The sequence below is a fragment of the Balaenoptera physalus genome (assembly GCF_965194825.1).
Source record: "Balaenoptera physalus genome assembly, chromosome: 12".
Taxonomy (NCBI): domain Eukaryota; kingdom Metazoa; phylum Chordata; class Mammalia; order Artiodactyla; family Balaenopteridae; genus Balaenoptera; species Balaenoptera physalus.
In genome coordinates, this window is record NC_138897.1 from 79,461,019 (window position 1) to 79,473,908 (window position 12,890).

The following is a 12,890-nucleotide window of genomic DNA, read 5'->3' on the forward strand; positions in this document are numbered from 1 at the left end:
CTGTCACTTAGCATAATGTCTTCAAGTTTCATTCAGGTTGTAGCCTGTGTCAGAACTTCCTTCCCTTTTAAGGCTGAATGATATTCCATTGCAAGGATAGAACACATTTTGTTGACCCATTCATCTGTCAGTGAACATTTGGGCTGTTTCCACTTTTTGGCCATTGTGAGTAATGCTGCTATGAACATAGGTGTACAGATACCTGCTGGAGTGCCTGGTATATTCCCAGAAGTAGAATTGCTGGATCATGTGAGAATTCTATGCTTAATTTTTTCAGGAACCGCCATACTATTTCCCATAGAGGCTGTACCATTTCATCCCCAAATTCTGTTGTTTCAAGCCACTAGTTTTGGGCCCTTGGTTACGTGTTAGGCACGGGGCTTTGGGGATATGATGGTGTATGATCACGCCACTCAAGGTGGCTGTTCTCTTGCTCTCTGTACGTCCCCTGCTGGACCAGCCCCTGCTTCACCTGCACCTGCTCACGTGACCGTACCTGCCCCCCAGCCCCCAGCTAGTGATTGTCCTAATCCTTAGCCCAGAGCGGCTCCACCTGCTAGTTTATTAAAGGGAAACACCTGCCCTCCTGATGGTCATTAACCTGAGGGCCGTGAGGGGCGTGCCCAAGCTGCTGGTTTCCCTGGTAACTGATGAGCCCCCGTGAAGTCAGTTCCCCGTATAAACGGCAGCCTCCCTCCCCACCCCGCAGTGGTAATGAGTGCCGCCATGTTCTGTTCGCCAGCTGCTGCGCATGGCGGGGTGTCGCCCCAGGACCCTTTGCTTCGGACGTGTAAGGTCCCCCGTCCAGTGACCGTTGATGTATCAGGCTCAAGGCTGGGCAATTACAAGGCTCACAGGCCCGCGGGCGCAGCCCAACAGTTGGCCGGCCAACCAGGAGGCCGAGGAAACTCCCGTGAGCGCCGAGCTGTCGGAAGTGAGGACCGGGAACGGAAAGCTGCGGGGAGTGATCCCGAGGTGGCCGTCCACCAGCACGCGGGGCCCTGTGGCGGTGGCCACCGCCAGAGCTGCCTCTCTCTTCCTTACATTGAGGATGCCCTGTTCACCTCAGAGTCTCTTTCCAGTTTGGAAGTAGCAGCTCCACCCTCGGGGTTCATCTGACTGCTCGGGGATGGCTGGTGAATACGGAGGAAACACAAGGTCCTGGATTATCCATCAGATACTCGGGTGTTATCTGGACGGGTAAGACAAGCCTACCCCCGAAACAGCACCCCTGCGCAATTCCAGACACAGGCTTTAGGGATATTAACTCAGGGACAGCCTTGTGAATTGGACGTGGCCAGTTACCCAGAGGGGTTTGGTTAGGGTCTGTGGCAATGGCAAAATAATAAGAGAACCCTTGGGTTTCTGGTCCCAGCTGTGGAAGGGGGCAGAGCAACGATATAGGGGGATGGGACCACAGCTACGTGCCGTCTACAACGCGTCACCACAGGTGGGAGCTGACCCAAGTCCTCGAGCGTCACAGCCACTATTCAGGGTCTAGAACAGCTGTGCGTGACCTACAGGACCCCCGTGGACATGGATAGCCACCAAGGACCATGAAGTCCATGGATGGGCTGATAAAAATGCTATACACTCGCTTTTCCACCTGCCTACTGCCCCACCACTGCTGGGCTATGAAGGGACCACTTAAACGGCTGAGAGCGGAGCTTGCTCTCAACACGTGGACCAGGAGGCTGACTTGAGCCCTGCGAGATATCGGTGAGCATCCCAGGAGCATCGTCCCAGCGCCTACGCCGTGTTAACCTAGAGGCACCTAGTCAACACCGCCCGAGCTCAGCTGTTGACACCGAGGGACCAAAGGACCGTTGCCAACCACCTGTCAGGACAACAACTCACTTTTGGCCTTGACACAGGATCTACCCCCGGGGAACAGTTATAAAGTGGCCTGGGACTGGCAGGGTTAAGTCCCGGTGGTTTGTTTTTGCGGCTTCGTGGGGAATAGCGTTAGAAAGGGGCTTACAGATTTCCCCTGTCTTCTCTCCGGCCCCACCTAAGGCCGCTAAGGTAATTAACCTGGGCCCCTACTGGAGAAAGGCACCCTTATATTAACCCTGTGGCCTGTTGTGAAACTTCCTCTCTGGTATTTGGCACTGGCTGTGGGGCCCGAGGGTGGGCAGCTGGTGTGGTCCTGCAGGCGGGGCAGAAACCACAGGCGGGGTGGGGTTGTCTCAGTGCTCTTACTGTTTGTATTTCGCGATGGTCATGATATTCCCTGTCTAGTGCCTGTTGAACACCTTACGTTTCTTCCCTAGTCTGAGGGGAGGGACTCTGTTCTCAGACTGGGCGACAGTGGGGGCCTCCCTGCGAGATGAGTCTGATTGCTGATCGCCGTGGTGGTCCTCCGCTGGCCTTACATGAAAAATTGACCCGATAAGCACCTGGCTTACTTGCGATACTCCTTAGCTGCTGGTGTCTAGATTGCATTTGTGGGGTTCGGTTGCGGTGCACCCCGGCCCGACCCCAGGGATATCGGGGAAGTGGGCTGGGCCAGGACTGCAAGGGTTGTGCAGGGGATGTAGGGGTGGAGAGTAGGCTCAGGCCCCTCAAGGTGGCTGTTCTCTTGCTCTGTGTCCATCCCCTGCTCGGCCAGCCCCTGCTTCACTCACATGACCACCCAATCCTCTTCATTGTAGGGCTTCATTAGTCCCTGGTTATTGATGAGCCCACCTGACGTCAATTCCCCCTATAAAGGGCAGCCTCCTTCTTCCCTGAGTAGCTGGAGATTTCTGCCGTGTCTGGGCAGCCATCGGCTGCACATGGTGAGGTGTCTCTCCAGAACCGTTTATGTCCAATATCCTCTGTCCAATAAACCACTGATGTCTCTGTCGCTGTCTCTGGACTCTTTCTTTGGTCTCAAGGCTGGGAAACTACAAGGCTCACAGGCTTGCGGGTGCAGCCCAACAAGTGGTAAACCCGGCAGACATTGGCCCTTCCCTCCTGATGCTTATCTTCTATTTGGAATGACAGCAGATAAATGAGTAACATGATGTCAGGTGGTGAGAAGTGCTACAGAGAGACACAGCATGCCCAGGGGGCTGGGGTGTGTGTGTGTGTATGTGTGTGTTGGGGGGCATGGAAGGCGGGGGCGAGCAAGTCCCCTCACTCAAACCCAGTTTCCAAACCCCCGTGCTGTCCCCTCTCTCCTGCCTGACCTTGGATTCAGTCAGGACACAGACTGTCTACAAGGAGGACATGCAAACTGGAGGAATGCCAGTTAAGGCCAAATGCCCATGAGGCAGCGATGAGGCCGGCAGGAGGGATGTGAGAGGTTTCTCCACACCACGGGGCCCAAGGATCCTAAGGGCACCCCGCTGAGGAACAGTGAGTGCTGGGACAGTCAGGGGCCTTCAGAATGAAGATCTCACTCCTCAGCCCTGCAAGATCAGGCCTCTTCCCACCTTGGCCGCCCAGCCCAGGCCCTGCCCCATCACAGGCCACCCTGTAGCTGCATTAACCTGTTTGCAGGTCTTCTCAAAATACGGCGACAGTGCCTTGTACCTGGTCACCTTCTCTTCGGAACCCTCCTCCCAACCCGGCTTCCCAGGCGAATTTCTCCTCATCGCTGAGGACTTTGACTCTTCCCAGGAGCCTTCCTGGGTGGTCCAGGCTGGGGTAGGTCCCCTCCCTGACACTGCCCCCTAGAGCAGAGCTCGGCGCCAAGTGCATGCCTGAGCAATCTTTGTTGAATGCACGGATGGATGGATGGGTGCTGGACCCTGCCAAACCACCTTCCTGTCCTTGTTTTTTTTCACCAGGGCCACTGAAATCTGCCTCTGTCTGCCTCCCCCAGGGCTCAACTGACCACATCAGTGAACCCAGCATGCCCCTGGTCCTGGCAGCTGGACGGCTGATGCATGCAAAGCGGGCATCTCCTTGCTCAACCGCCTGACCACCCTGGCGCGGCCGAATCTGAAAGCTGATGACATTATTGTGCAGAGACACAATGTCTGTGGGCATTTGCTGACCTGGGCTTTGGTGCGGGCTTAATCCAGCATTCTCGCCCCGCTTTCCGCAGGGACGCAGCGGTCACCCGGCTTGGCACCGGCACTGCTGGGGAAGGTATAAATGCCACCTCCCGCCGGCCGGCTTCACGGGCACTCTCGGGCTGGTGTCACTGGTAAGAATGCCTCTCTTGCTTGTCTTGCCTTTTTCTCTCATCCTCCTCCCTGCTGGAAAGTGTGGGAGACCTGGGTTCAAATCCAGAGGCTGTCACTTTCTGACAGGGTGACTTGGGGCAAAGACCTCAAGGTGCTGAGCCTCGGGTTTTCTTTTCTGTTAAATGGGGAGGGGGTCATAAAACCTCCTTTGCTGTGGGGCTCAGAGGTACATAGGTGAGCGGTCTAGCGCAGTGCCTGGCACAGTGTGTATTTTGGTGGTGCTCCTTATTAGTATTAGACAGTCCATCAGCATCCTCGTTTCGCCAGTGGAGGAGCATATAACTGAGGGTTTGCAAGTGGAAGGAGTAAAACCACAGAAGGTTCAGCTTCATTTCTAGGGTGGTGAGTCAGCTCTCTCCATATCCACAAACACTCCCGGGCACCGGCTCTGTGTCCCACCTTGGGACAGCTAGGAAGCAGCCCCCCTCTCGGGGAGCTCCCAGCAACAGGTGACTCCAAAGGCACTAAAACTGGGTGGAAAGGGCGCTAATAATGCCATAATTGCTGCCGTGCACTGAGCACTGAGTGCGTTCCGGGACGGCGGCCGAGTGCTTGAGGTTTTCTGTGTTATATGATTGGATCATCACAACCTGTGGACCAGGCACCATCCTGTCCCCATTATACAGAACAGGAAATTGAGGCACAGAGGGGATGACCTTCCCAGGGCCTTGATGCTGGTAAGCAGTGGAGGAAGCACCTGAGCTGAACCACCTGAGCTTAATCTTTAGTTTGAGGATGCCGCTGGGGCTGTAATGTGGGATCTTGGGCACAGTGACAGACCCAGAGGGCTGGTTTCTTAGGGGAGAAGGGCAGGTTTGGCTCCCAAGCTGCTTAGTTGAATGTCCTCTTTTTGGGGAACATCCTGGCCTGGCCTCTGGTGTGGAAGGAGCTTCTGGAAGCCGGATGTTATCTCTGGAGAAGGAGACAGGTTTCCCCTCTACACTGGGAAAACACAGGCTACGTTCTCTGCCCATCCTGTGGGAAGGAAGAAGAAACTGACACTCTTCCAGAATTTTCTGACGTTCTTGGCGGCTGCTGGTCACAGTGCCTGAACTTCCATAACACTCGCGTCGTTGCTTTCTTGTGGCAGGAGTTCCATAACGCACTTGTGTACTATTTGGGTGGTGGAGGGGAGGATAAGACCAATGGTGGAAAGGAGCATTCTGGGTACTGGATGTGGGGGGGGGGCCAGAAGTCAAGGAGGAAGTTGGGGATGAGGGGTGGGGGCCCAGGGGACTCTGTGAGATGGCAGATTGGGAGCTAAAACCCGGCCAAGCACAGCCAGTGCGTGGGGTTTGTCTGCCCACATTATATTCTTTGAATCAAGAAATTTCTCCATAATATCAATCGATGCATAAGAAATTTATGCATAATAGCATCAATTATCTGGGGCCAAGTGAGTCACCACTCACACTCTAGTTTCTCACTTTATTTTTTAGTAGACCTCATTTCTCTGTCCCCCCTCGGAGCTGGCCTGGACACAAAGAAGCGAAGCTAAGGATGGACGTTCAGGCAGCCGCTGGCTGTCTCCACTGCCCTAGGACAACCTGAAATCAGGGAGACAAAAAAACAGGACGTGGGGCTGGAGTGATGTGGCCCCAGGACACACCGCCACCACCACCCCTGTCCCCCCCAGTGGGGGAACCGAGGGCCCAGAGAGAGGTCCTCACTGCTGCTTCCCCCATGCCTTGCCTTCCAGGTCATTCCTGCACCGGACAGCCCACCATGGCCTCAGACCACCAGACCCAAGCGGGCAAACCTCAGCCCCTCAACCCCAAGGTGGGTACCACGTGGGAGGAAGGGGTGGCAAGCACGGTGCCTCTCCCAGACTCGGTTTCCCTCCTGTAAAGTGGGGTTGGTGTCTTCCTTTCTGGGGCTCCCCCTCTCTGGGCCACAGTCTCCCCAACTTGCACACTGGAGGGGGTGCTGATTCAGAAGGCCCCTCCCCAGCCCACGACTAGCATCCTTCTGGCTTTGGAGATTTAATTTTCTCTGCCTTACCCTTTACCCCATTGCCCAGGGTGGGTCCCCAAAGCCGAGGCAGACCCTCAGTCCAGTCTGAGAGGGGGCTTGTGAATGGGAGGTGGGGTGGGATTCCTGACTCCACACCTGCTGTGTGACCTTAGCCAGTCACTTGACCTCTCTGAGCCTCAGGTCCCTCCTTCAGAAACTGGGGAGCGTTGGACTCATGGCATAAGGTGATTGTGAAGAGGCAAAGAAAGCAGGCTCAGCCTAATGCTTGTCCCCCTAACGCCAGCCTTCTTTGTTTTTTCCTCCTAAGGGCGGTGGGATCTTATCCCAATGTCAGGGGCTTGTCACACTGAATCTGCCCTCAAACTTCTACCAGCAACAGTCCACCAGGCTGCCCTCCTGTTTCCCTCTGCCTCAGAGGCCCCAGGCGTAGATTCCGTCCTGGAACTGCCTTTTTGTCTGATTTGGGCCCCCACCCCAGCTCACCCCAATTCTGTCCCTTAAGAGGCTTACTTTCTAGAAGAAAGACAATAAATAAACTAATAAATATATAACTTCAAGGAGTGGAAAGTGTTAGGAAGAAACAAGAGTGGGTTCTTTAGGGTCAGGGTGGACGAGGAACGTGTTAGCTAAGGTGGTCAGGGAGGACTTCTCTGAGGAGGTGACATTGAGCAGGGCCCCCAGTCAAGTGAGGAATTAGTGAAAATTGGGGAGTTTGGGGTTAGGGGAGAGCATTCTTGGCAACGGGCACAGTGAGTGCAAAGGCCCAGGGGTTGGAGTGAGATGGGTGCGTTTGAGCAGCAGGAAGCCCAGTGTGATATGGCTTGGAGCAGCTCTGTCCAATCGATTTCAAATGGGAGCCACTTATGGACTTTAACACTTCCTAGTAGACATGTTAACAAAGTAAAAAGAAACAGGGGCAATTAATTTTCATACATTTTATTAAGCCCGATATATCCTAATGTACAGTCAGTAGAAAAATTATTAGAGAACTATTTTACATTCTTTTTTTCCTACTGTATCTTCAACATCTGATGTGTATTTGATACCCATAGCACATTTTAATTCAGATTAGTTGCACATGTTCAATAGACATCTAGTAGTTGCTGAATTGGACAGTGCAGGTTGAAAGGATTAGGTAATATGTAAATTTTTAGCGTCCATTTGTTGATACATACAACAACAATGATAATACTGAGCTCCTGGGCTCTGAGGCCTTTCAAATGCATGGGGAGGCTGACCTGCCTTGCCCTCCTTGCCCCTGTAAGCCCTTGTCTCCCAGGCCAGTGTCATAATCCACTAGCCCCTGACTCCCAGGTTCTTGATTCTTCTCAGTAAACCTGCAGAATACGCATGATTCCCCATTTTACAGATGGGACAGCTGAGGCTCAGAGCAATCACGTGGCTTCCTCAGGTTGCACAGCTGGATGCAACAGAGGCGACATAGGAGCCCAGTTCTCCTGACCCATCTGTGGTCTTGTCAGTGATCATAAAGGCTGAACTGAGCCCATGGAATTTGACTCTGAACCTTGCTGGGCCTCCCTCCCCTGGCTTTGTCTGGCTAATCCCCGGCCTGGGAGAGAGGGGCGTGTTTACCCAGCCAGTGCTGACCGCTTGGATTGTGCAGCTGCCCCTCCTGGAGGCCCACTTCCCTGAACCCCGCCCCCCTTCATCCAGAGGCAGTCCCCTGGGGGAAGTGTGGCTGGAAAACGTCTGCCCCCAGGTTCTGTCTGGAATCCTGAAAGGAGGCAGCTGCCCCCCTCCCCCACCTCTTAGCACTTGGCTGTGAGGCCGTGAGCAGCCCGTTCATTTTGCTGATCTTCACTTTTCCTGATGGGGATCCTGCCGGCCCTTCCCTGGGCTGCTGAGAGGCAGGTGAGGCAAGGGGAGTGAAGTCCTCTTAAGAAGTATCCGGAGGATAGCCTGCAAAACCTGCGGGGGCTTAAGAAAAGGGCGCAGGTATGCGTAGTCTTATGGGTGAAATGGGGGTGAAGGGTGGATATGGCAGCACTGGTCCAACTCTAACGGGGGCAGGAGAAGCTTAAGCAGCATGGTCTGGCATCTTATTACTCCTACGCTGGTCCACAGACCAGTGGTATCAAAATGCTGCTCTACAGGAAACAGCATCAGACAAGCTTGGGCTCTAATTTCAGCTCTGCCACTTACCCACTTGGGAATCTTAGCATGTCCCTTAATATAATTATGCCTCCCACACGCAGAGCAAATATGGTGTGCTAACCATCACGCTCCTCTGAATCCTTCCAGCAACCCCATGATGTAGGTTCTGTCTTTATTTCCCATTTTACAGATGGGGAAACCGAGGCTCAGACAGGTGAAATACTGGCTCAAGGTCTCGCAGCTGGTAACTGGAGCCAAGACTGTCAGACTTTATATTTGGTTCGTGATTCCCAAGTGTGGAACCCTTCAGCGTCCTTCAAGGCTCTCTGAGTCCCCTCCCTACGCCCACTCACCCCCACTGCCCTGTTCTCCCTCCTCCCCATCATGACGGGAGTCTGACTCTCTCCTCCTGTTGCAGATCATCATCTTTGAGCAGGAAAACTTCCAGGGCCACTCACATGAGCTCAATGGGCCCTGCCCCAACCTGAAGGAGACCGGCGTGGAGAAGGCAGGCTCTGTCCTGGTGCAGGCTGGACCGTAAGTACCTGGGGGCCTCACTTGGTCAGGGGTTGCCGGGGTGAGGCAGTCAGGCTGTGGAACGAGCTGGAGGGATCCGCTCTCACTGAGCTCCTAGACTGTGCAATCAGGAGACCAGGATTTGGGGTCTTGGCAGCCTGTGGAGAGAGCCTGTGGTTTGAGTTCAGATAGAGCTGGGTTTCAAATCCTGGTTCCACCACTTCTGTGCTGTGTGACGTTGGACCAGGAACTTCTCTCTCTGCGCCTCGGTTTTCTCCTCTGTAGGAGAGGATAAGTATGTCCTCCTGGGGATGATGGGATGGAGCTCATGTGAAAAGCCTGATACCAAGGTCATCCCCTTCCTTGAGGCAGGGAGACAGACACAGTGACTCCCGTGGACCTTTTTAGAGCTGCCAATCTCTGGCTCTGGGAGTGTCCTCACTCTCCTGGGAGGTTTAAAGCTGGATGTCCCAGCTCTGCAACCACCCCTCCCTTCCCAGGTCCTGGTGATACTTGGTTTTCGCAGATACGCTGACACATTTGGGGGCCAGCAGGCTTGGGACCCCTGGCCCAAGAGAGAAGGGAAGGTGACTGGTCAGGTCTGACTCTGCTGCGATAAAGTGACATAGTTGAGCACAGCCTGCAGGGGCCTCTCCTTGTGGTTCCCTGACTGTTCCTTCTCTCCAAGAGCCTCCGGAATCAGGGGTGGCCACCAGTGACCCCCAACCAACAGGTCAGTGAGTCTAGTGTGGGTCCTGGATGACCCGCACCACACCTCAAGGTTCACCGGGAATTCTGCAGTGTGTGATGACCGTAATTGAATCAGAGTCTGCTGGTGTGGAGAACACGGCCAAAGGAATGGCCCTGCCCAGCCCCACTCAGCTGATGCGCTCAGAGCATCAGTGTGCCTGAGAGCATGTCTTCCCGGACGGCTGAAGTTTTGACAATTGAAGCACCACATCTGATTTTTCAGTTGTCTTTTTTTTTTAGTATCTGGATGGAAGAATTTCTCAAATAGACCTTACATTCCTCCTCTGCTTTCTTTTAAAAAATATAACTTTGATAGTTTTATTAATTATTGTTTATTGTTTAAAATTAAGGAGCAATGGTTTAGTGCAAAAAAGCCATACAACTCTAATCTTACCACTCAGAGTAACCATTAAGATTTTCATATAAACTTCTATTTTTCTCTGTATATATTTCATCAAATATATAGTAGATATATACTTAATCAAAAGTCAGATCATGCTTTACATACTGTTTTATAACTCATTTTGAAAACTTTTATCTCAAATTCTCTCCATGTCATTAAGTAGCATTTTATGTCAGTGCTTTTCAAAGAGATTTTTGGAGGTAAATCTGTATTAGAATCACAGAAGGTGGGGAGGCTTTGAAGTGCAGATTCTTGGGTCCCAGCCCTGCCCCATTGAATCAGACTCTTGGGCCTGGAGCCCAGGAATCTGCATTTCACAAACCCACCACCTTGTGATATTTCTGCCCAGTTAAGTTTGAGAACCCGTGTCCTACTTCATTGTTTTTCATGCCTTTGTATCATTTCATTACGGGATATGACATAATTTACTCAACCAGGCCCTGCCCATTGGATGTGTAAGTTGTTTTGATTATTTGATATTATAAACGACACCGTGATGAACATCGTTACCCATGTTATCTGTGAGCTCTTTGACAACTGTTTTCTAAGGACACGTTGCCTAAAGCTGAATTGCCAGATCAAGAGGGCATCCTCTTCTAAAAGCAGCAAGAAACACCATCTCCCCTTCCGTTAAGGACTTAGATTACTGTTCCAAAGTTGTCACTGTGCCAGGCTGTACTGTCTGCCTCTGCGATGAACGCCCCAGAATGCCAGGCGTCATGAAATCGGTGCCACCTTTTTCTTATTGTCCCCTTTCCTCTATTAGCCACGCTTCACCGGCAGGTAATCCTTCCCTTTAAGGATTTTCTCTTCTACTGTGGATCTAAGACTATTAGAGTTTTGTGTAGCGTAGGAGTCCAGAGACCACCATCAAGAACCAAAGAGGAAAGAGACCCAGAGAGAAGGGGTTGGTATGAACAAGATACGTGAGCTTTAGATACAGGGATGTTCTGCAGTCTGTTCTCGGTAGTAAAAGCTGATTGGGCACATTTCTTCCCAACTCCATGTTCACTGATGTCACACTGAGAGCTTGACACTGGCTACGGTGGGAGTATTTACACCATGGAAATTAGCAAACGCTACAAACAGGATTTGTTTTGTTTTTCAGAGCTGGCTATTGATTTACCAGCATACCATTGGCCTTAGGACATGGGTTCTAGACATCTGTGTTTGTTGCTAGGCCATCTTTTAGACTTCCTCCTCATTTCTTGGTTATGTTCCAGATGATTGAAGTCAGCACCCTGCTGGGTTCTGGATAACTGAGGTGACGCTGCTCTTGGATTTGCTGTGCTTGGAGTTAAATGAGGCTGCTACTCATTTTGATGAGTTGGGCAACTGTGAGCTCTGGGGCCCAAACGAGTAGCCAGGGTCCCACCAGAGGAAGCCTGGAGTGAGCCTGACCTGCCCTCTCTCTCTCTGTCTCCACTGCAGCTGGGTGGGCTATGAGCAAGCCAACTGCAAAGGGGAGCAGTTTGTGTTTGAGAAGGGTGAGTACCCCCGCTGGGACTCATGGACCAGCAGTCGGAGGACAGACTCCCTCAGCTCCCTGAGGCCCATCAAAGTGGTAAGCCCCCGACCCTCATCTTCTTCCTCTCTTTGCCCCCTTGGAGCCAGCGGTCTGGGGGCCAGGAAGGAGCCTTCACCTCTGGCATTGTGCCCCTTCTGACTGGCGGGGGACTTCCTGGCTGTGTGACCTCACATAAGTCACTTCACTTCCCTGAGCCTCAGTTTCCTCACCTGTAAGATGGGGATATTAGTATCTACTGTCCTGAGATACCAGCAGGCTTAGCCTGAGAATTGCCACATCGTATGACTTCAGGGGCTTCATTCAAGATGCTCCAGGGGGCGCTGTTCACATTCTATTCTATGTGGATGGTGCGGTCCAGGGCTGTGTGATTTCTGTCACAAAGCAATCGTTCCATAAATGATTGCCACCATAAATATTCAAAGAAATTCTGGGTTTTGTGGTGGAGGAGAAGGCAGTTTAGCTCTTGTTCACAATTCATGCCAGTGTAACCTTTCAGAGCTTCTCTGATCCTGATTACTAGTATGTGAACTCTCTGGAGGGCAAAGGGCCCAGCGATGCTCACTTATACTCCCAAACCTCCCCAGCCCAGTCTAGTTCTCCCCAGAACTAGATGGAAAATCGGAGAACATTGGACTTGGCATTCCACAGACCTGGGTTCCTCTGCTGGCTCTGGCACTCCCGGCTGTGTGACCTTGACCAAGTCACTTTACTTCTCTAAGCCTCAGTTTTCTTATCCACCAAACAGCATAAAAGTAGTTTAAAGGATGAAAGGAGATGACTAAGAAAAATGTCACAGGAACAGGAGGCTGGGAAGATATGTGGAGATGAAGGAAAGCCAAAATATTTCAAGTGTCTACTAGAGGCACGATAAGCCTATGTGTGTGTGTGTGTGTGTGTGTATCATGGCTGTCATTTATTTTTAAAAAGGGGAGTTGAGGCGTTGGGAGGGAAAATGCCATTTCAGAATCAAATATTCCCCGAAGTGTAGAATCTGGAGTGTCTGTTATGTGAAAATAGCCCAGTAGGATCTTAATGAACAAACACTGTTGGATGCCGTTGCCATAGACACTCACGTGGTGGGGGTCTTGGGCTAGAGGGCTGCAGGTGGAGCCTGCTGGTCCCAACTCCAGGGACCCCTCACCCACACTCACTTTCCCCCACTCCTTGTCCACAGGACAGCCAGGAGCATAAGATCATCCTCTACGAGAACCCCAACTTCACAGGGAAGAAGATGGAGGTGATAGACGATGATGTGCCCAGCTTCCACGCCCACGGCTACCAGGAGAAGGTGTCTTCTGTGCGGGTGCAGAGTGGCACGTGAGTGCACACCCAGCCCTGGCTCGCCCCGCCCCAGGGGCCCAGACCCTGGGCTGCTAAGTCCTGCTCTGTCCTGAACTCTGGGGATCTTATACATTCCTGACCTCAG

The 12,890-nt window shown here is 52.4% G+C and overlaps 1 protein-coding gene across 1 annotated transcript in view; it reads left to right on the forward strand.

Moving 5' to 3' along the window:
* Positions 1 to 692: 692 nt before the first annotated feature.
* The window catches only part of CRYBB2 (crystallin beta B2), a 49,566-nt gene continuing 37,368 nt past the window's right edge, over positions 693 to 12,890 (forward strand). Inside the window, exons 1-4 of the mRNA XM_082417634.1 lie at positions 693 to 5,957; positions 8,686 to 8,804; positions 11,368 to 11,500; positions 12,639 to 12,781. Coding sequence (XP_082273760.1) covers positions 5,769 to 5,957; positions 8,686 to 8,804; positions 11,368 to 11,500; positions 12,639 to 12,781 — 584 coding nt within the window. The 5' untranslated portion in view covers positions 693 to 5,768. The remainder of the gene's footprint in view (positions 5,958 to 8,685; positions 8,805 to 11,367; positions 11,501 to 12,638; positions 12,782 to 12,890) is intronic.